Source organism: Salvelinus fontinalis, chromosome 39 (genome assembly GCF_029448725.1).
Source record: "Salvelinus fontinalis isolate EN_2023a chromosome 39, ASM2944872v1, whole genome shotgun sequence".
NCBI lineage: Eukaryota > Metazoa > Chordata > Actinopteri > Salmoniformes > Salmonidae > Salvelinus > Salvelinus fontinalis.
This window is the reverse complement of record NC_074703.1, coordinates 14,950,171-14,974,930: the sequence shown is the minus strand read 5'-3', so window position 1 is coordinate 14,974,930 and position 24,760 is coordinate 14,950,171. Positions and strand designations below refer to the sequence as shown.

General features: G+C 43.9%; 1 protein-coding gene across 1 annotated transcript; it reads left to right on the top strand.

The window, feature by feature from the left end:
- Positions 1–9,781: 9,781 nt before the first annotated feature.
- On the top strand, positions 9,782–24,457 carry LOC129838881 (NADH-cytochrome b5 reductase 3-like). The gene is made up of 9 exons (XM_055906122.1): positions 9,782–10,107; positions 11,060–11,185; positions 21,705–21,777; positions 21,971–22,077; positions 22,168–22,297; positions 22,489–22,572; positions 22,665–22,750; positions 22,845–22,944; positions 23,141–24,457. Exons 1-9 carry the CDS (start codon positions 10,087–10,089, stop codon positions 23,311–23,313), a joined length of 900 nt encoding a protein of 299 aa, XP_055762097.1. The 5' UTR covers positions 9,782–10,086; the 3' UTR covers positions 23,314–24,457.
- The last annotated feature ends 303 nt before the right edge of the window (positions 24,458–24,760 follow it).

Here is a 24,760-nt window from a genome sequence, read left to right as displayed (position 1 = left end):
TTTTATGAACCCTTCCACCGGAGGACAAATATAGTTTTTGTTTTTTTTACAGCTTTTCTGCTACATATACTGTACATACATTTTGCATTACATTTTACATACACATTTTGCATACACATTTTACATACTGTACATGTTACCTTTATATAAAGCAGTCACATAACCATAATATATTACCAAACATGAGGAATTTTTTTAACCATACCTGAACCTGTGACCAGAAACAAGCTACGTAGGGGCAATACCAGAATAAATGATCTAGTGATTCTGTCTCTTCGTAGCAAAATCTACAGAGCTGAGATTGTTTTATGTCCCATATATATAGCATTCTGTTGGTGGCAAGAATTGTATATAATAATTTCTTTTTTGTACCAGTTCATGTGCCATGGAATCGGTACATCGAAAATCTCTTCCCATTTATTTTTCAACCTATACGGCGCAGCTGTCAAACATTTTTTATCTTCAAATGAAACTCGGCCAATTTGTATCTTTAATATTTGGCAGGCAAATAAGTTCCCTACCTTCTCCCTTTTATACTTGCCATTTTTGTGGTAATGCTGCAATCAGTTGGCTGTAAATTTTGATTGAGCAGATATTCCCATGTATTTTCGATTGCTGCATATGTGACATAACTCCTCCGTTTCTATTCATAATATCATTAATAAATATAATACAACTATTTTTTTTAATCCATAAAGATTGTTTTTTTTAATTAATCAGTATATTGGAGTTTAACTATAACATTTGTTGTAATATTTGTTTTACATTTTTTGGAGGATTTAAACTGTGACCAGCTGTCACGTTCCTGACCTATTTCTGTTAGTTTTGTTTTATGTGTTAGTTGGTCAGGACGTGAGGTTGGGTGGGCATTCTATGTTTTCTGTTTCTATGTTGGTTTATGGGTTGCCTGGTATGGCTCTTAATTAGAGGCAGGTGTTTGGCGTTCCTCTAATTAAGAGTCATATTTAGGTAGGTGTTTTCACAGTGTTCGTTGTGGGTGATTGTCTCCTGTGTTTGTGTATGTTGTTACGCCACACGGGACTGGTTTCGGTTTGTTTGTTCAGTGTTTTTTATGTGTAGGCTTTTTTCCCTGTTCGTGCGTTCTCGTGTGTTATGTGAGTCCGTCGTTCAGATCTGTCTACACCGTTTATTTGTTTTGTTAGTTTATTAGTCAAGTTCGTGTTTTCGTGTGTTTTTTCGTTAATAAATATGTCTACAAACTCAGCTGCATTTTGGTTCGATCCCTGCTCCTCCTCTTCTGATGAAGAGGAGGAGGAAAGCCATTACAGAATCACCTACCAATCCAGAACCAAGCGCGTGAGTTCGAGGCTCAACGCATCTGGTCTCCAGTGCGTCTCCTCGGGCCGGCTTACATGGCACCAGCCTTAAGCATGGTGTCCCCGGTTCGCCTACATAGCCCGGTGTGGGTTATTCCACCTCCCCGCACTGGTCGGGCGACAGGGAGCATTCAACCAGGTAAGGTTGGGCAGGCTCGGTGCTCAAGGGAGCCAGTATGCCTTCACGGTCCGGTATTTCCGGCACTACCTCCCCGCTCCAGCCCAGTACCACCAGTGCCTACACCACGCACCAGGCTTCCAGTGCGTTTTCAGAGCCCTGTGCCTCCTCCACGCACTCTCCCTATGGTGCGTGTCTCCAGCCTAGTGCCTCCAGTTCCGGCACCGCGCACTAAGCCACATGTGCGTCTCCTAAGTCCTGTGCACACTGTTGTTTCTCCTCGTACTCGTCCTGATGTGCGTGCACTCAGCCCGGTGCCACCAGTGCCGGTACTACGCACCAGGAATATAGCACGATTCGAGAGGTCAGTGTGTCCTGTCCCTGCTCCCCGCACTAGGCTTGAAGTGCGTGTCCTCAGTCAGGTGCCTCCAGTTCCGGCACCACGCACCAAGCCTACAGTGCGTCCCAGCCGGCCAGAGTCTGCCGTCTGCCCAACGGCGCATGAACTGCCTGTCTGCCATGAGCCTGCAAAGCTGCCCGTCTGCCATGAGCCTACAGAGCCTTCCGCCAGACAGGAGCAGCCAGAGCCTTCCGCCAAACAGGTGCAGTCTGAGCCATCCGTCTCCGCAGCGCCATCTGAGCCATCCGTCTCCGCAGCGCCATCTGAGCCATCCGTCTCCCCAGCGCCGTCTGAGCCATCCGTCTCCCCAGCGCCGTCTGAGCCATCCGTCTCCCCAGCGCCGTCTGAGCCATCCGTCTCCCCAGCGCCGTCTGAGCCATCCGTCTCCCCAGCGCCGTCTGAGCCATCCGTCTCCCCAGCGCCGTCTGAGCCATCCGTCTGTCCTGAGCCATTAGAGCCGCCCGTCTGTCCCGAGCCGTCAGAGCCGATAGTCAGTCAGGAGCCGCTAGAGCCAGTTATCAGTCAGGATCTGCCAGAGCCGCCAACCAGACAGGATCTGCCAGAGCCGCCAACCAGACAGGATCTGCCAGAGCCGCCAACCAGACAGGATCTGCCAGAGCCGCCAACCAGACAGGATCTGCCAGAGCCGCCAACCAGACAGGATCTGCCAGAGCCGCCAACCAGACAGGATCTGCCAGAGCCGCCAACCAGACAGGATCTGCCAGAGCCGCCAACCAGACAGGATCTGCCAGAGCCGCCAACCAGACAGGATCTGCCAGAGCCGCCAACCAGACAGGATCTGCCAGAGCCGCCAACCAGACAGGATCTGCCAGAGCCGTCAGTGAGCCATGAGCGTCCAGAGCCTTCAGCCAGCCATGAGCGTCGAGAGCCGTCAGCCAGCCATGAGCGTCCAGAGCCGTTAGCCAGTCATGAGCTGTCCCTTAGCCCGGAGCGGCTATTTACCCAGAACTGCCCCTCAGTCCGGAGCTGTCTTTCAGTCCGGAGTTGCCCCTCTATCCTGATCTCCCTCTCTATCCTGAGCTACCTCTATATCCTGATCTATCCCTCTGTTTTGAGCTATCCCTCTGTCTTGATCTATCCCTCTGTCCCGGTGCTGTCCTGGTTGTTGATGTTACCAAAAGGATTTTGTGGGGGTAAGATGAGGGTGGACATTCATAGGGGGAGATGGAAGCTGGGATTGACTATGGTGGGGTGGGGACCTCGCCCGGAGCCTGAGCCACCACCGTGGTCAGATGCCCACCCAGACCCTCCCCTAGACTTTGTGCTGGTGCGCCCGGAGTTCGCACCTTATGGGGGGGGTTATGTCACGTTCCTGACCTATTTCTGTTAGTTTTGTTTTATGTGTTAGTTGGTCAGGACGTGAGGTTGGGTGGGCATTCTATGTTTTCTGTTTCTATGTTGGTTTATGGGTTGCCTGGTATGGCTCTTAATTAGAGGCAGGTGTTTGGCGTTCCTCTAATTAAGAGTCATATTTAGGTAGGTGTTTTCACAGTGTTCGTTGTGGGTGATTGTCTCCTGTGTTTGTGTATGTCGTTACGCCACACGGGACTGGTTTCGGTTTGTTTGTTCAATGTTTTTTATGTGTAGGCTTTTTTCCCTGTTCGTGCGTTCTCGTGTGTTATGTGAGTCCATCGTTCAGATCTGTCTACACCGTTTATTTGTTTTGTTAGTTTATTAGTCAAGTTCGTGTTTTCGTGTGTTTTTTCGTTAATAAATATGTCTACAAACTCAGCTGCATTTTGGTTCGATCCCTGCTCCTCCTCTTCTGATGAAGAGGAGGAGGAAAGCCGTTACACCAGCTTTGTATGGCTTGTTTAAGAAAGGGCCATACTTTAAACAAAATGTAATTTTAAATTAGTCGGAAATGAGAAGTTGTAATCTGTATAAAGGCAAAAAGGCCATTTTTGAACAAAGGATGAGCCTTTCTTAATAATCTACTGGAGAACCATTTCGGGTTTAAGTATAATTTATGTATGAGCGAAGCTTTTAGTGAGAGGTTTAAAGCTTTAATATTTAATAATTTTAGCCCCCCCCAAACTCATATTCATTATTTAAATAGGCACGTTTAATTTTGTCTGGTTTAGCATTCCAAATAAAATGAAATATTTTTTAATATTACAATTTTAAAAACTATTCATCTGGAGTAGGCAGTGCCATTAGTAAGTAAGTAGACTGTGACAGGACCAACGAGTTAATCAATGTGTTAATCAATGATTTCTCCATAAACTACAGGGTAGTGTAAACACTGTGTCTTTTAACTATCCAATACATAATATGGTACACCGGTTCATAATTAGGTTTTAGTCCAGAGAGGCTAGAAAAGTGATCAAGATCTTCAATAAGATGGGGCAGGAATCCAGATTGCGGACTTAAGAAAAAACTTGAGTCATCGGCATATATTGACACTTTTGTTTTTATCCCCTGGATTTCTAACCCCTTGATGTTCTTGTTGGATCTAATTTTTATAGCTAGCATTTTAATGGCCATAATAAATAGATATGGAGACAACAGACAGCTTTGTTTTACTCCTCTTAAAATCTCAATAGTTTCTGAGAAGTAACCATTATTTACTATTTGACATCTGGGGTTGCTTTACATTTCCTTAACCCGTTGTATAAGATATTCACCAAAATGAAAGTAATCCAGGCATTTATATATAAATTCTAGTCGTACTTTATCAAAATCTGCTATGAAGACCAGGCCTGGTATCTTTGATGTTTCATAATGTTCAATTGTTTCAAGTAATTGTCGTATATTATTATAAAGAAAACATATGCTTAAAATATTTTGCTTCTTCTTTCAAAATGTAATTTGGTGAATCATGGATGACTCCATCATTGATAACGAGTTTCTGTACATTATTTTTGGTAGCATTTCTATGTTGAAGTTTCAAGAACAATTCTTAACAATGCTTTTCTTAACAACCATTGCCATTCTAGCGAAGGTTCGTGTCATATTGCTTAGTTCAGAGCATGCACAGACCAGCTGGCTCTAGTGTTTGTGGACCTTTTCATACTCTCCCTATCCCAGTCTGTCGTCCCCACTTGTTTCAAGATGACCACCATCGTTCCTGTACCCAAGCAAGCTAAGATAACTGAACTAAATGACTATAGCCCCGTAGCACTCACTTCTGTCATCATGAATTGCTTTGAAAGTCAAGGACCATGTCCCCTCCACCATACCCTAGACCAGGGGTGTCAAACATACGGCCCGCGGGCCGGAACCGGCCCCCAAGGAGGTTCGATCAGGCCCGCAGGATAATTTGAAAGTGGAAAAAATGCATAAAAGACATGGAATTAATATTTTTAATTCGCTGCAATTCATGGATTATCCGCTAAGGGGCGCACTCTTTCCATCAGAGTAGAAGACAAGCCGCATCACTGAGACAGACTGAAAACAGCAGACGGTATCAAAGCGCCATCTGCTGCTTGTTACGACGTTGTTAATACCTTGGTCTCTACCTCTCCGCTACACCCTCATTAGCCAAAATGTCGTTATCCAAACGGAGAAAAGTAGATAAGGAGTGTAGAATTTTCAAAGAAAAATGGACCACGTCCTATTTATTTACAGAGATGCACGGAAAACCTTCGTGCTTGGTGTGTTTGCAACAAGTTTCGGTATTGAAGGAATATAATATTCGACGCCACTACGAGACTCATCACAGCGAAAAATATGACGGCTTGCAAGGACAACTGAGAAGAGATAAGATTAACGAATTGCTGGCGGGTCTGAGGAAACAGCAGTCAACTTTCATCCAGAGCCGAGAAGTCAGTGAAGCAGCGGTAAAAGCCAGCTACCTAATTGCTAGCGAAATAGCATTAGCATCGAAGCCGTATTCCGACGGTGACTTTGTTAAACGATGCATGATGAAGGCGGCTGAACTTGTATGTCCCGAGAAGCGACAAGCTTTTGCCAATATTAGCCTGACGAGGAATACTATAGCAGAGAGGATTTCGGAACTATCGGCAGATTTAGACAGTCAATTGAAACAGAGAGTCAAGTCATTTATTGCATTTTCCGTGGCAATTGACGAGAGCACTGACATCACAGACGTGGCCCAACTGGCCATATTTATTCGAGGAGTTGATGAGACATTGACTGTTACTGAAGAGTTTCTTGAGTTGGTGCCAATGATGGACACCACAACAGCCGAGGACATTTTCGGCTCTGTCGTTGCTGCATTGGACAGAGTTGGAGTGGACTGGTCCCGCGCTGTCAGCCTGGCTACAGACGGCGCGCCATCCATGGTCGGAAAGAAAGCAGGTGTCGCGACAAAGTTCAAAGACAAAGTACAAGCCCTTAATGGAGGAGATCGTTTCTGGACATTTCACTGTATTTTGCACCAGGAGGCATTGTGTTGCAAGTCGCTGAAAATGGACCACGTCATGGAGGTGGTTGTTCGCACTGTAAATTTCATCCGGTCCAGAGGTCTGAACCATCGTCAGTTTGACAAACTTCTCAGCGACAGCAACATTACCCACAGCCTGCCATACCACACTGAAGTGAGATGGTTAAGCCGAGGCGCTGTGCTGAGGCATTTCTTTGATCTACGAGAGGAAATCGGACAGTTCATGGAGAAAAAAGGAAAACCGGTGTTGGAATTACAATCTCAGGAATGGCTACGGGACCTTGCATTCTTGGTTGATATTACTGAACACTTGAACAATCTGAACAAAATGTTGCAAGGCCGCAAAAAAGTTGTCACACAGTTTTCTGACAACATACATGCATTTAAGTTGAAGCTGACTTTGTGGGAGATGCAACTGGCAAATGGCAACCCTGCTCATTTCCCCTGTCTGAGAGATGTGTGTGTGACCAGACCTGATGCGGACATGAAACGGTACAAAGACAAAATTGCAGGACTACTGCGGGAGTTTGAGAAACGTTTTCAGGTATTTGGTGAACTTGAGACAGAATTTTCAGTTTTTCGCTCACCTTTCACAGTTAAAGCTTCTGATCTGCCGGTCGAAATTCAGCTAGAGATAATTGATTTGCAGTGTGATGCAGATTTGAAGGGCAAATTTGCCTCTGTAGGTCTGGACAGATTTTATCAGTATCTACTACCAGGGTACCCCAAATTAACAGCCCTGGCTGCTAAAATTTTGTGCATGTTTGGGACAACCTACCTTTGTGAACAAATTTTCTCAGTGATGAATATCAATAAAACAAAAATGCGTTCAAGGCTCACAAACAAGCACTTAAATGACATTCTGAAAGTGACAGCTAGTCAGGACATGACACCTGGTGTTGATGCACTTGTACAGGCCAAAAGATGCCAAGTTTCAGGAACAAATACAAGTCCAGACTAGACTAACACCTTTAAAATGCTGCCTTAGATACTGTTTGCATTGAAAGAATACAGCTCTGTGAAGATGAATCCTTACTGTGGTGATTTAAAAAATGTGCACTTTAATGTTAGTCAGCAGCTTCAAAACAAAAGTTGTGTGATGGAATTCTACTGTTCATACAACTCCATAAATTTTCAGTATGTATTGTATGTGTATGTATGTTTCATGTATGAAGTTTACAGATTTACAGGACAGGCGAACACTTTCTTCATTACACATTTAAAATCACTCTCCTTAGTTTGTAAGGTGTACGCAGGGATTACATTTAGATTTTATATGCGTATGTGTAAGTGGTTTAAAAATTCCTTTCTTTAAAAGTCTCATTTAATCTTAAAGTGCATTACTATATTTTTCAGTACCAATTAAAGTTTTGTGCCTTTGTACAATCAGTGGGATCAGTTGCAATGCATATTTGTGAATGATAAAAGTAAATTGCACATTTGTCTAAGGAAATATGAGGTGTTTCATGAAATGTTTTGTAAAAGGATAGTTCATTAAATTTCAATATTTTCCTAATGTTCTTGTGCTTCTTTACACCAAAACAAAGGAAAGACATGATATTTTGGTTATTTATAGCAGAGTATGGTATAATTTTAATGGTCCGGCCCACTTGACATCTCCCTAGGCCGTATGTGGCCCACGATGCGAAATGAGTTTGACACCCCTGCCCTAGACCCTTGATGCAGTACAATTTGCATACCACCCCAATAGACTCACGGACGACATGATCTTTGTTGGACTGCACACCGCCCTATCCCACCTGGACCAGAGGAATACCTATGTGAGAAGGCAGCTCAGCGTTCAACAACATAGCACTCGAAGTTTGTCACTAAGCTCAGAGTCTGAACTCTCTGTGCAACTGGGTCCTATATTTCCTGACGGGCCGACTCCAGGTGGTGAGGGTAGGCAACAATCCCACCGCCACACAGATCCTCTACACGGGCCCCCCCTCCAGGGGTGTGTACCCAGCACCTTCCTGTACTCCCTGTTCACCCAGTGTTGAATTCAAGTGTTGTTGCAATTTGCCTAGTTTATGAGAGGGGAAGCAATGGAGTCAACATGCAATTCAATATTAGGAAGGTGTTCTTAATGTTTTGTACACTCAGTGTAACTCAACTGTAATAAGTCAACTATAATAAACCTGGGACACAAGCCTTAACCTCTGAGCCACTCTAGTCTTCTCCTTTGTAGTTGGCAAAAACGCAGAGTATATTCTTGGCTCCTGCCGTCAGGGTTTTTTAGGTAATCTGATTACATTTTTTTTTTTTTTATGTAATCAGTTAGGTTACCAACTAAAATATTGTAATCAGATTAGAGATACTTTAGAAAAACTAGATGAGTACTTCTTGGATCACTTTTAAATTCAGAACGGATGTTTACAAGGAGAAAATAAAAAATACATTATTACACCTTTCTGTTTTCTCAATGACATTCAATTCAACATTGAAAAAAGGCACAAGTTTGTTCCACCTGAGCGAATCTGACCACAAGTCAGCGACCACTATGATGACTCTCCAAATGCGTTTGATGGATAATTTTTTTTTTCTAATGCCTCTTAAGGGTAAAATAATCCAGAAATTACTGAGAGTAATCAGACAACGTTACTGTGTTTGAGTAATCCAAAATTTTGGACATGTAACTAGTAACTGTAATGGATTACATTTAGAAAGTAACCTACCCAACCCTGCGAAGACCTTGCATGTCACAGCTCTCTCCACAAGATGGAGACACAAGACCGTTTTTATACAATGATTTCTGCATGATATTCTTCACTACGAAGACTTGGGCATTTGGAGTGAAGTATGAATGTTGTTTACTGCTGTCCCTCTGTTAGAATGGTGGCTTGTCCATCAAAGTGTCAGGTAACACGTACTATTTAATTCAAACAATTCAATTAAAACCTTTATTAGTGTACTATTTATCATAATTTACTTACATAGTTTTTCTAAATACATGAGGTGCACTCTATATCAGCCCAGGCCATCCATTGACTTTTAAAGTGCCTGATATACACGAGTCTTTGCTGCCATGTATAGGACTGGACTAATATATCAATTGGCTCCATACATATCTGTAGGATAGATTCATTAGAAATTTCTATCAAATTAATCAACATAGCTTTTCAACCTCATTTTCATTATCTCCAGCACAATACCAGTGCCGAAATATGTGAAAGCGGTACATTTCTATGTTCTGTAGAAAAAAAAACAAGTTAAAAGTTCTACCACCGATGTCACCGAGAAGCATTTCTTAGGACCTTTGTTCTTGTCTTTTTAACATGACAGATCATAGAAACGCGCTGTTTTCACATATGCAGGTCTAGTTTGGTGCTGAAGATAACGCATACAAGGTTGAAAAGTGGCGGAATTGCCATTTACAATGGCTATTCAGCATCAAACGCGACTTCATTCATTGTAACCAGACAGGCATGATCAAAGCAGTTTTCATGCAAAGTCATGGGGCGTGCATGGACTCTTATTTTGAAAAGCGTGTTTAGAACTGCTGAAATTGAGCGCTAATTACTTATGACGTGTTCAAAACAACTGTGAACTTGTGCTGCGTTCAAAACATCTGGGAACTCAGAAGTCTCCGACTCCGGTTCAAAACAACTGGAAATTTGTGTTTAAAAAAAACCCAGAGTGGGGAAAAATAGTTTTGATCGGTCATACAACTCGGAATTCGGGCCTCTTTCTTAAACTCCGGCTTTCCGACCTGAAGATCACCTACGTCATGATTTGACCTCGTATTTTTTTGAGTTCCGAGCTGCCTTGGAAGCACCCCAGTCAGTACTTTGACAGTGCGACAGTTTGTCCTCCGAGAACAGACTTTTCGCTGTTGCCTTGTTAGGTGCCAAAAAACAAGATGCTCTCTTACATCATTGGGGTAAGTATAGTTGCCAGCTAGCTAAATATTATTATTATTATTTTTTTTACATTGCTTAGGCTCAGCTACAGTTGTGCGATTTGACAGCGAACAGTAGGCAAGTTAGCTAGTAGTTATGGTTGTCTAACTAGTACTGTAGCTAGTAACATATCTTCGTCGTGAACCATCAAGTTTGTAATCCATCGTAACTGTAGTAAGTCATATGGTATATAGTAAACTGTCATCATAACTAACTAACTTGTTAAGAGGCAAAGCAAAATCTTTGGTTATTGAGACGTTTGGGCGTTTAGCTAGAAGCTAGCTTGTCATGCAATTTGCCAACTAACCCTCTCTATTCGCTGTGGTTTATTTGTTATGGAGCTAGGAAGTTAGCTACCTAGTTTACGTGATTGACACTCGGGTTCATTTCTGATCAAAATAGCAAGCATGGAGATCTCTGCACATTTTGTCAAAGGAGTGCACGCCACTGTTATCTACAAGCTATCGAACAGCGGTGAGCGCAGCAGTTTGGTCCAATTATTTTTTTATTTAACCTTTTTAACTAGGCAAGTCAGTTAAGAACAAATTATTATTTACAATGAAGGCCAAACCCGGACGACACTAGGCCAATTGTGCGCAGGGCTATGGGACTCCCAATCACGGTCGGATGTGATACAGCCTGGAATCGAACCACGATTCGAGATGCATCGCCTTAGACCGCTGAGCCACTCGGGAGCCCCAGGGTAGATTGATTATGTAAAGTTTGGTGTAATTGCACACTGACTGATGCATTGCATATCAGTACAAAAATAAGGTATATCCTAGTGACTGTTGATGACATGTTATGGTCTGTAATTTTACCCTCCCAATCATGGCAGCAGTCTTTGCAATGTTCAACATTGTAAAGATCGACATCCTTATTTCCACAATAACTTCAACTGAAAAGGCAAACCTTCCTTTCCCATCTCCGCAGCTCATTCGGAGCAGTATCGACAACATCATCAACCTCATCCTGAGCCTCTTCCTCTCAAAGAAGAAACCTGCCATCACCCTAGAGGACCCCAACATCAAATATGCATTAAAGCTGATAGATAAAGAGGTAATAATTCTGTGTTGTGATCAGCTTATTATTACTTTGCTGTGGTGAAACCATGTGTAACAGGGTTTTATTGGTGATTCCCCTTGCCACTTTATTGTTAAGCCAATGGGTTTTTGGTTTTAGTTTTGTCTTGCCGTCACCTACTCAACATGGCATCTTATTGGCTGGTTTGCGTAGCTTGTTTACGAGGGAGGATGTTTCATTAGAATCGTCTCAGTGAACAAGCACCAAACCAGCGGTAAGTTGTTGGTTGCAAAGCACTGTACATCAAAAGTGATTTTTATACTCCCAAGTGATGATTTAAATGTACAATTTATATAAATTTGTTTGTAAATGTTATTCGAACATCACACATAAGATGCAATGTTTTTTGGAGAATATTGGTTGTGCATTTTGGTTGTAAAGAATTCCCGCCAGTACTAGCTAGCAACTTACTGTGTCTGGTGGGGGGGGTTCATATATTTTGTACAGTGCGTGAGTGCAGAGTTGGATGGTGAGCCGTGCATTGCATGACGTGCAATTTTGTGCTGTTCCTACCAGGTACATTGTTAAAGATATTATATTGTATATTGTAATTGTATTATTATGGTAACTACATGGCTCAGTGAACAAGCACCAAACCAGCGGTACATTGTTAAAGAATAAATCTCCATGACTGGTGCTACATGTTGGAATTCGTGTCGAGGATTGATTGTACACAACGCAAGAAGAGTACTGTTACACATGTACACATTATTAATATAATAGAGTGAATGAAACATTGGACTAAGAAAGAATGAGTAACAATTGTGACTACATAAGACATGTTGGATCTGGGATGCCCAGTGCTGTTCTAGGAAGACTTAGGCCAATTCCATGAAACAGAGTGATACTCGGACTCAGATTTTTCACCTAAACATTTATGTAAAATTAAAAACTAATGACTGCAAAGTTAAACAAACCATACAACTATGCACAATGACTACTTTTAACAAGTTCCACATGCAAAAATCACATTGACTTGGTCAGTGCAGATGCAATGTTTGGTAACAATGATCGCACTAACCATATATTCTGTTACCAAACGTTGAATCTGCACTGAGTTCTATGCTTTGCTTAACTTTGTAATTGTTGTTTTATTTGAGTCTCAGCATCACTCTGTTACTGTGGAAATGCCCCTTACCATTACTGGAACTGCACAAAGACCCAACAAATAAGTAATGCTGTTCTGTGTTCATAAGCCCTTCAGAATTTGGGCTAGGCAGATGCTGCATTGCTACAGACTGGTTTCTCCATTTAGTGCAGAGGTCAATATGCAAACAGTCGATTATAGTTTGAAGTCATTGTTCTTGTACAGACTGCTACTGTGGATCAAGGCTAACCAGTCGGTCAACAGTGTGTGTGGTTTATCTCTCAGGGTAATCAAATGTTTTTGGTCACATATACATGGTTAGCAGATGTTAATGCGAGTATAGCGAAATGCTTGTGCTTCTAGTTCCGACCATGCAGTAATATCTAACAATTTCACATCAACTACCTTATACACACAAATGTAAATGAATGAATATATAAATATATGGATGAGAGATGGCCGAACGGCATAGGCAAGATGCAGTAGATGGTAGAGGTCGACCGGTTATGATTTTTCAACGCCGATACCGATTTATTGGAGGACCATGCCGATGCCGTTCGGCCATCTTTTTTTTTCTTTTTTTTTGTAATAATGACAATTACAACAATACTGAATGAACACTTATTTTCACTTAATATAATACATCAATAAAATCAATTTAGCCTCAAATAAATAATGAAACATGTTCAATTTGGTTTAAATAATGCAAAAACAGTGTTGGAGAAAGTAAAAGTGCAATATGTGCCATGTAAGAAAGCTAATGTTTAAGTTCCTTGCTCAGAACATGAGAACATATGAAAACTGATGGTTCCTTTTAACATGAGTCTTCAATATTCCCAGGTAAGAAGTTTTAGGTTGTAGTTATTATAGGACTTTCTCTCTATACCATTTTGTATTTCATTAACCTTTGACTATTGGATGTTCTTATAGGCACTTTAGTATTGCCAGTGTAACAGTATAGTTTCCGTCCCTCTCCTCGCTCCTACCTGGGCTCGAACCAGGAACACATCGACAACAGCCACCCTCGAAGCAGCGTTACCCATGCAGAGCAAGGGGAACAACTACTCCAAGTCTCAGAGCGAGTGACGTTTGAAACGCTATTAGCGCGCACCCCGCTAACTAGCTAGCCATTTCACATCGATTACACCAGCCTAATCTCGGGAGTTGATAGGCTTGAAGTCATAAATAGTGCAATGCTTGAAGCACAATGAAGAGCTGCTGGCAAAACGCACAAAGTGCTGTTTGAATGAATGCTTACAAGCCTGCTGCTGCCTACCACCGCTCAGTCAGACTGCTCTATCAAATCATAGACATAGTTATAACATAATAACACACAGAAATACGAGCCTTAGGTCATTAATATGGTCGAATCCGGAAACTATCATCTCGAAAACAAGACGTTTATTCTTTCAGTGAAATACGGAACCGTTCCGTATTTTATCTAACGGGTGGCATCCATAAGTCTAAATATTCCTGATACATTGCACAACCTTCAATGTTATGTCATAATTACGTAAGATTCTGGCAAATTAGGCAGCCCAAACTGTTGCATATACACTGACTCTGCATGCAATGAACGCAAGAGAAGTGACAATTTCACCTGGTTAATATTGCCTGCTAACCTCGATTTCTTTTAGCTAAATATGCAGGTTTAAAAATATATACTTCTGTGTATTGATTTTAAGAAAGGCATTGATGTTTAGGTACACATTGGAGCAACGATACGCACCGCATTGATTATATGCAACGCAGGACACGCTAGATAACTACACATGGTTGATGATATTACTAGTTTAACTAGTGATTATGATTGTTTTTTATAAGTTTAATGCTAGCTAGCAACTCACCTTAGCTTACTGCATTCGCGTAACAGGCAGGCTGCTCGTGGAGTGCAATGTAATCAGGTGGTTAGAGCGTTGGACTAGTTAACTGTAAGGTTGCAAGATTGAATCCCCCAAGCTGACAAGTTAAATCTGTCGTTCTGTCCCTGAACGAGGCAGTTAATCCACCGTTCCTAGGCCGTCATTGAAAATAAGAATGTGTTCTTAACTGACTCCTAGTTAAATAAAGATTAAATAAATAAAATAAAATATATATTAGACAAACTGGCAGTGTGATTGCATCGTCTGTGGACCTATTGGGGTGGTAGGCAAATCGGAGTGGGTCTAGGTTGTCAGGTAGGGTGGAGGTGATATGTGATATCCTTGACTAGTCTCTCAAAGCACTTCATGATGACGGAAGTGAGTGCTACGGGGCGATAGTTGTTTAGCTCAGTTACCTTAGCTTTCTTGGGAACAGGAACAATTGTGGCCTTCTTGAAGCATGTGGGAACAGCAGACTGTGATAGGGATTGATTGAATATCCAAGATGGCGTAGCAGTCAGATGTCCATTGTCCTCGTCTTGTCCCGTGTATATATATTTTTCTTCGCATATCTTTTTTATATATATATTATTTTCTTCTTAAAAACTCAACTTCAAAACACTCTCCTGCAACCCACCTCACCAAATGTGGTGCGGATCTGTTTTTTTCTTCCTCAAAAGTATTATTCACCTCGTATCCGAAATCTACAACAGAAGCTAACAAGCTAACCAGAAGTTAGCCAGCTCACAAGCTAACGTTAGTAGCTAACGTTAATAGTTCAGCTAACCACAGCTAGCGCTCATCAGCTATCCTTTAGCTCGGAAAACTATTGCCAGTTTTGTACAACGCGACTCAGACCAGAGCATACCAGACCTATTTTTCTCTCCATATCCCCGGATTTTTACCTCAAGCTCTGGACATTTACACCTGGATCTTGCAGCTAACTAGCTGCTATCCGAGTGACTATCGGCTAACATCAATTCCGGAGCAAACACCAATTATCCCGGAGCTAGCCAGCTGAAGAGTGCCATCAGCCACTCCTGGGCTACAATCACCTATCCGGACCCGTTTTACTGCCGATGCGGAGCCCCACCGGGCCTTCACGACTGGGATACCGACGTTATCTGCCCGAGGGAGTATTTCAACCGGCCCCTCCATCGCGACGTAACCTGAACGTCCATATACTAACTGCGGCCCGCTAATCGTTAGCTGTCTTGAGCATATCGGCTGCTATCTGAACAGGTCTATCGAACAATCTTCTTAGGCCACTATAACTATTTTGACAACTGGATTGGTCCCCTCTACCACACGGAACCCCACTAATCTACCGACGGAATTGCACGGCGTGGCTAAAAACAGACCTCCATCTTCTGCTAGCTTGCTACCCATGACTAGCTGTCTGAATCACGAAGCTAGCACCAGTTAGCAAACACAATTCTACAACTCACAACCTCTCTTTCGCCACCGCCATCCGGCTTGGATTCTCTGTCGACACGACCACGTCTGGTCTGCAGACAAATACCCCATCCGCTGTGCCCTCAACCGGCCTCCGTCTGAGCAGACCCCCTCCGTCTGAGCAGACCACCCCCCCGGGCTACTAACTTTAAACGCCGCGGGCTAGCTTAGTGGAGGCCTCACTACTTCATCTACGGCTGGCCCCTGGACACTATGATCACTTGGCTACATAGCTTATGCCTGCTTGACTGTCCATTAATTCACGGTACTCCATTCTGTTTATTTGAGTTTTATCTGTCGGCTCTGTGCCTTAACTCAGGATCTGTGTGTAGTTAATCCGACCCTCTCTGCCCAGTCGTCGCCATTTTTTACCTTCTGTTGCTGTGTTAGCCGACTAGCTGCTGTTATCTGACCTGCTGTTTTAGCTAGCTCTCCCAATCATGACCTGCAATCACTTTATGCCTTATTGTATGTCTCTCTCAAATATCAATATGCCTTGTATACTGTTGTTCAGGCTAGTTATCATTGTTTTGGTTTGCAATGGACCCCGTAGTTCCACTCTCCGTTCCTCTGATACCTCCTTTGTCCCACCCCCCACACATGCGGTGACCTCACCCATTGAGACCAGCATGTCCAGAGATACAACCTCTCTTATCATCACCCAGTGCCTGGGCTTGCCTCCGCTGTACCCGTGCCCCACCATACCCTGGTCTGCACATTATGCCCAGAATCTATTCTACCACGCCCATAAATCTGCTCCTTTTATTCCTTGTCCCCAACGCTCTAGGCGACCAGTTTTGATAGCCTTTAGCCGCACCCTCATCCTACTGCTCCTCTGTTCCTCGGGTGATGTGGAGGTAAACCCAGGCCCTGCATGTCCCCAGTCACCCTCATTTGTTGACTTCTGTGATCGAAAAAGCCTTGGCCTCATGCATGTCAACATCAGAAGCCTCCTGCCTAAGTTTGCCTTACTCACCGCTTTAGCACACTCTGCCAACCCTGATGTCCTTGCCGTGTCTGAATCCTGGCTTAGGAAGGCCACCAAAAACTCTGAGATTTCCATACCCAACTATAACACTTTCCGTCAAGATAGAACTGCCAAAGGGGGAGGAGTTAGCCTGCAAAGTTCTGTCATACTTTCCAAGTCTATGCCCAAACAGTTTGAACTTCTAATTTTAAAAATTAATCTCTCCAGAAATAAGTCTCTCACTGTTGCCGCCTGCTACCGATCCCCCTCAGCTCCCAGCTGTGCCCTGGACACCATCTGTGAATTGATCGCTCCCCATCTAGCTTCAGAGTTTGTTCTGTTAGGTGACCTAAACTGGGATATGCTTAACACCCCGGCAGTCCTACAATCTAAGCTTGATGCCCTCAATCTCACACAAATCATCAAGGAACCCACCAGGTACAACCCCAAATCCGTAAACATGGGCACCCTAATAGACATTATCCTGACCAACTTGAACTCCAAATACACCTCTGCTGTCTTCAATCAAGATCTCAGCGATCACTGCCTCATTGCCTGTATCCGCCACGGGTCCACGGTCAAACGACCACCCCTCATCACTGTCAGACGCTCCCTGAAACACTTCTGCGAGCAGGCCTTTCTAATCGACCTGGCCCGGGTACCCTGGAAGGATATTGACCTCATCCCGTCAGTTGAGGATGCCTGGTCATTCTTTAAAAGTTACTTCCTCACCATATTAGACAAGCATGCTCCGTTCAAAAAATGCAGAACCAAGAACAGATATAGCCCTTGGTTCACTCCAGACCTGACTGCCCTCGACCAGCACAAAAACATCCTGTGGCGAACTGCGATAGCATCGAAGAGCCCCCGTGATATGCAACTGTTCAGGGAAGTCAGGAACCAATACACGCAGTCAGTCAGGAAAGCAAAGGCCAGCTTTTTCAAGCAGAAATTTGCATCCTGTAGCTCTAACTCCAAAATGTTCTGGGATACTGTAAAGTCCATGGAAAACAAGAGCACCTCCTCCCAGCTGCCCACTGCACTGAGGCTAGATAACACGGTCACCACTGATAAGTCCGTGATAATCGAAAACTTCAACAAACATTTCTCAATGGCTGGCCATGCCTTCCACCTGGCGACTCCAACCTTGGCCAGCAGCCCCGCCCGGCCCGCTGCTACTCGCCTAAGCGTCCCCAGCTTCTCCTTTACCCATATCCAGATAGCAGATGTTCTGAAAGAGCTGGAAAACCTGGACCCATACAAATCAGCTGGGCTTGACAATCTGGACCCCCTATTTCTGAAACTGTCCGCCGCCATTGTCGCACCCCCTATTACCAGCCTGTTCAACCTCTCCTTCGTATCATCTGAGATCCCCAAGGATTGGAAAGCTGCCGCTGTCATTCCCCTCTTCAAAGGGGGAGACACCCTGGACCCAAACTGTTACAGACCTATATCCATCCTGCCCTGCCTAGCTAAGGTCTTCGAAAGCCAAGTCAACAAACAGATCACTGACCGTCTCGAATCCCACCGTACCTTCTCCGCTGTGCAATCCGGTTTCCGAGCCGGTCACGGGTGCACCTCAGCCACGCTCAAGGTACTAAACGATATCATAACCGCCATCGATAAAAGACATTACTGTGCAGCCGTCTTCATCGACCTGGCCAAGGCTTTCGACTCTGTCAATCACCATATTCTTATCGGCAGACTCAATAGCCTCGGTTTTTCTAATGACTGCCTTGCCTGGTTCACCAACTACTTTGCAGACAGAGTTCAGTGTGTCAAATCGGAGGGCATGTTGTCTGGTCCTCTGGCAGTCTCTATGGGGGTACCACAGGGTTCAATTCTCGGGCCGACTCTTTTCTCTGTATACATCAATGATGTTGCTCTTGCTGCGGGCGATTCCCTGATCCACCTCTACGCAGACGACACCATTCTGTATACTTCCGGCCCTTCCCTGGACACTGTGCTATCTAACCTCCAAATGAGCTTCAATGCCATACAACACTCCTTCCGTGGCCTCCAACTGCTCTTAAATGCTAGTAAAACCAAATGCATGCTTTTCAACCGTTCGCTGCCTGCACGCCCGACTAGCATCACCACCCTGGACGGTTCCGACCTAGAATATGTGGACATCTATAAGTACCTAGGTGTCTGGCTAGACTGCAAACTCTCCTTCCAGACTCATATCAAACATCTCCAATCCAAAATCAAATCTAGAGTCGGCTTTCTATTCCGGAACAAAGCCTCCTTCACTCACGCCGCCAAACTTACCCTAGTAAAACTGACTATCCTACCGATCCTCGACTTCGGCGATGTCATCTACAAAATAGCTTCCAATACACTACTTAGCAAACTGGATAAAGTTTATCACAGTGCCATCCGTTTTGTTACTAAAGCACCTTATACGACCCACCACTGCGACCTGTATGCCCTAGTCGGCTGGCCCTCGCTACATGTTCGTCGTCAGACCCACTGGCTCCAGGTCATCTACAAGGCTATGCTAGGTAAAGTGCCGCCTTATCTCAGTTCACTGGTCACGATGACTACACCCACCCGTAGCACGCGCTCCAGCAGGTGCATCTCACTGATCATCCCTAAAGCCAAAACCTCATTTGGACGCCTTTCCTTCCAGTTCTCTGCTGCCTGCGACTGGAACGAATTGCAAAAATCTCTGAAGTTGGAGACTTTTATCTCCCTCAACAACTTTAAAAATCTGCTATCCGAGCAGCTAACCGATCGCTGCAGCTGTACATAGTCCATCTGTAAACTACCCACCCAATTTACCTACCTCACCCCCATACTGCTTTTATTTATTTACTTTTCTGCTCTTTTGCACACCAGTATCTCTTCTTGCACATGATCATCTGATGATTTATCACTCCAGTGTTAATGTGCTAAATTGTAATTATTCGATTTATTGCCTACATTTACATTTACATTTAAGTCATTTAGCAGACGCTCTTATCCAGAGCGACTTACAAATTGGAAAGTTCATACATATTCATCCTGGTCCCCCCGTGGGAATTGAACCCTGGTCCCCCCGTGGGAACTGAACCCACAACCCTGGCGTTGCAAGCGCCATGCTCTACCAACTGAGCCACACGGGGCCTACCTCATGCCTTTTGCACACATTGTATATAGATTCTCTTTTTCCTACCATGTTATTGACTTGTTTATTGTTTACTCCATGTGTAACTCTGTGTTGTCTGTTCACACTGCTATGCTTTATCTTGGCCAGGTCGCAGTTGCAAATGAGAACTTGTTCTCAACTAGCCTACCTGGTTAAATAAAGGTGAAATAAAAAATATGTCCGTAAACGCCAGCCAGCTGGTCTGCTCATGCTCTGAGGACACAGCTAGGGATGCCGTTTGGGCTGACATTCTTGCGAGGGTTAACACGTTTAAATGTTTTACTCACGTTGGTTGCAGTGAAGGAGAGCCCGCAGGTTTTACTAGCGGGCCGTGTCAGTGGCACTGTATTGTCCTCAAAGCGAGCAAAGATGTTGTTTAGTTTGTCTGGGAGCAAGACATCGGTGTCCGCGATGGGGCTGTTTTTTTTGTAATTCGTGATTGACTGTAGACCCTGCCACATACGTCTCGTGTCTGAGCCGTTGAATTGCGACTACTTTGTCTCTATACTGACGCTTAGCTTGTTTGATTGCCTTTGGAGGGAATTGCTACGCTGTTTGTATTCAGTCATGTTTCCGGTCGCCTTGCCATGATTTAAAAGCAGTGGTTCGCGTTTTCAGTTTTACGCGAATACTGCCATCAATCCACGGTTTCTGGTTAGAAGGTTTTAATAGTCGTGGGTACAACATCACCGATGCACTTTCTAATGAACTCGCTCACTGAATCAGCGTATACATCAATGTTGTTGTTCGATGCTATCCGGAACATATCCCAGTCCACGTGATCGAAGCAATCTTGAAGCGTGGAATCAGATTGGTCGGTCCAGCGTTGAACAGACCTGAGCATGGGCGTTTCCTGTTTTAGTTTCAGTCTATAGGCTGGGAGCAACAACATGGAGTCGTGGTCAGATTTGCCAAAAGGAGGGTGCGGGAGGGCTTTGTATGCGTCGCGGAAGTTAGAGTAGCAATGATCCAGAATTTTGCCAGCCTGGGTCGAGCATTCTATATGCTTATAAAATTTAGGGAGCCTTGTTTTCAGATTAGGCTTGTTAAAATCCCCAGCTACAATAAATGCAGAGTCCAATGAAGTTATTTCAAGGCCGTCGAGGTGTCTGCTTGGGGGGGGGGTATACACAGCTGTGATTATAATCGAAGAGAATTCTCTTGGTAGATAATGTGGTCGGCATTTGATTGTAAGGAATTATAGGTCAGGTGAACCAAAGGACTTGAGTTACTGTATGTTATGATCACACCACGACTCGTTAATCGTAAGACATACACCCCCACCCTTCTTCTTACCAGAGAGATGTTTGTTTCTGTCGGCGCGATGCGTGAAGAAACCGGGTGGCTGTACCAACACTAAGGTATCCCAAGTGAGCCATGTTTCTATGAAACAGAGAATGTTACAATCTCTGTCTCTCTGGAAGGCAACCCTTGCTCGAATTTCGTCTACCTTGTTGTCAAGACACTGGACGTTGGCGAGTAGTATACTCGTGAGCGATGTGCCCGTCTACGGAGCCTGACCAGAAGAACGCTCCGTCTGCCCCTTCTGCGGCGCTGTTTTGGGTCGCTTACTGGGATCCGATCCATTGTCCAGGGTGATGATCCAAACAGAGGATCTGCTTCGGGAAAGTCATATTCCTGGTCGTAATGTTAAGTTGACGTTGCTCTTATATCCAATAGTTCCTCCCGGCTGTATGTAATAAGACTTAAGATTTCCTGGGGTAACAATGTAAGAAATAATACATAAAATAAATTAAATACTAAGAACGCGAGGCGACCATCACTCTTACCCTATGAGGTCTGGAGCCTGCTGGTTTTCTGTTCTAATTGATGAATAATTGCACACACTTGGTGTCCCAGGTCTAAATATAGCTCTGATTAGAGGGAAACAATGAAAAAACTCGTAACTGAGGTCCGGAGTTGAGTTTGAGGGATCTATATAATTTATGTCAGTGTTTCTGGAGCTGTGAAATTCTGTGTTGTGGTTCTCACAGATCATCAGTCATGACACAAGGAAATTCCGTTTTGCCCTGCGGGAGAAGGATCATGTCCTTGGGCTACCCATTGGTGAGTACATTCAATTGATGATTTCAGCATTTATATAAAAACACTTAGACTATAGTATAACATTGAATGTAATCCTGGTCTGAATCGGAAATCATACAAAAATGTATTGTATCTGTTAGTGCGGGGACAACACTACCATCACAACTACTCTTCATTTTAGTGGCCACCATACTTTGACTGTTTTCGTTCACAGGGCAACACATATACCTGTCTGCAAAGCCGGATGGAGTCCTGGTGGTCAGACCGTACACACCTGTGTCTAGTGATGACGACGTAGGCTTCGTAGACCTGGTAGTCAAGGTACACAAATCATCTGAAGTTTTCTCTGTACTAATTCAACCTTCATCTCCTCAACCAGTTTTCCCAACAAATGTTCTTCTTGCTTCCCAGATTTACTACAAGAAAGTTAATCCAAAGTTTCCTGAAGGTGGGAAGATGAGTCAGTACTTGGAGAGCCTCCGGATTGGCGACACCATTGATTTCAGAGGGCCCAGCGGCCTGCTGGTCTACCAAGGAAACGGTGAGTCATCACATTTGCCCGACATTGTCCTTGTATCTACCACACAGTGGCAACAATCACGTAATACCCTGTTATGTATATTTAGGCCTTGGCTGAAAATCTGTTTCTAAAGTGTTTAGTTGTCAATTGTGAAGAAGTGCATGCAAGCCACTTCTTTACTAAGTTGATTTGTTTACTGGGTGTTTCAACAGGGGCTTTTGCCATCAAGGCAGAAAAAAAGTCAGAGCCTGTGATCAAAACTTCCAAGAAAGTGGGCATGATCGCAGGAGGGACCGGTAAAACAAAAGCCACCATCCTCAATCTGTACATGGCAGAATAGCCATCTGTGAATGGTTGACATGTCTTCTACTGGCTCCTGTTCCCTCAGGAATCACTCCCATGCTGCAGATCATCACAGCTATAATGAAGGATCCCCAGGACCAGACTGTGTGTCACCTGCTCTTTGCCAACCAGGTGAGTTTACGCCACTTTCTTCATCTGGATTGACTCTAATGTTCAAACATGGGCTAGTAGTCCCTAATACCTTCTCTATCCTATTCTCCCTCAGACTGAGAAAGACATCTTGCTTCGACCGGAGTTGGAGGAGATCGCAGCTAATCACCCAACCCGATTCAAGCTATGGTTCACCCTGGACAGGGCGCCTGAGAGTAAGAGATGCCCATAACTTCTATTATGTTTCAATGAACATGATCTGATATAGACAAATTAATGTTTGTTTGCCCTGTTGAAGTGTCAATAAAAACCATTTAAAGGCCGAACAGAAGGTTCACAAAGATTGAGAAGGCTAAGAAGTAAGAGTCTGGTCCGGAGTGACTTAAAGTTTAACGTCTCTTTGCTCATCAGAGTGGGAGTACAGCCACGGCTTCATCAGTGAAGACATGGTGAGGGACCACCTTCCACCCCCTGGAGACGACACTCTCATCCTCCTGTGTGGACCGCCTCCCATGATCCAGTTTGCCTGTAACCCCAACCTAGACAAAGTGGGCCACGCCAGCAGCCGGAGGTTCACCTTTTAGAAGCCACCCCGGGGGAGGGGTTAAAAAGGGGTTCCCCAGGGCTCAATCAGCCACACCCAACATTTATAAAACACGCTTGATCAGCTATTGAAATCATTTCACTCATCCTTCAGCAGAATTAGTGTGGACCATTTTCTGTAATTTGGTGTGCCTCAATTTCCAAAACAGAATCCTGAAATGAGTGGTGTCCAAAGCATTTTCTGTTGATCAGTGATTTCTGATTAACAGGTTTATCATTCTGAATTGAATCACTGGTAGTTGGGGGAGGAGTAGGAAACATATTTGTTATTTGAACGTTCCCCCTGTCAAACTAATTGTGACAACAGATACTTGTATACTGAACAAAATATAAGTGCAACATTCAACAACTTCAAACATTTTACTGAGTTACAGTTCATAGGAGGAAATCAGTTAATTTAAATTAATTAGGCCCTAATCTATGGATTTCACATGACTGGGCACGGGTGCAAGCACGGGTGGGCCTGGGACGGCAATCAGTGAGTTTTTCCCCAAGAAAGGGCTTTGTTAAAGACATACTCATGGCCTTTTATTGTCCCAAGCACAAGGTGCACCTATGTAATGGTCATGCTCTTTAATCAGCTTCTTGATATGCCACACCTGTTAGGTGTATGGATTATCTTGGAAAGGAGAAATGCTCACTAACAGGGATGTAAGCAAATCTGTACAGAAAAGGAAAATCAGCCTTTTGTGCGACTGGACATTTTCTGTGATCTTTTATTTCAGCTCATGAAACCAAAACTTTACATATTGTTTTTATATTTTTTGTTCAGTATAGTTGTAACTTGACTTGAGTGCCTTCGCAATTGCCATTTTTGGTAAAGTAATTCTTGTTTTTGTATGCACAGCTGAAGACATGACCATAATACTGCTCGCTTTGCATCCACTGCAAATTATTCCATAAAGTGTTATGTATAACTTTGCACATTAATGTACTTATTCCATATTGTTGCAGAAAGATTCTCATTGTCTGACTACTAAAAGGGGGGGGGGGGGGGGATATCTTGAAGCTGTTACTGAAGTCTTTCCATTTGCTTACATGTCCTTACAGCACTTGAATTACGGTTTCATTATGCAACATGTTTGTTATATACATTGAGACCAATAAAATGCAATGCTGTGGTTACCACCGTGCAATGACTCCTCCCACCACTTAAGTCACCAAGTTAGGATCGGCACCTTAGGCTGCGCTTACAGACAGCCCAATTCTGGTGCTTTTGACCAATCACATCTAAGCACAGCCTTGAATGAGACATGGGACTGGCAGATCTCTAGTTGCCGGGTTGAACAAATACAATGTGATGCATTGTTGTGGCTGTATTCAATCAGAAGAGGTTGTGGGTTCAAATCCCATTTTCAGGGGTGCAACTTTCACTGGGGACATGACCCCCCCCCCCCCCCCCCCCTCCTCACATTCTGAAATTGCATT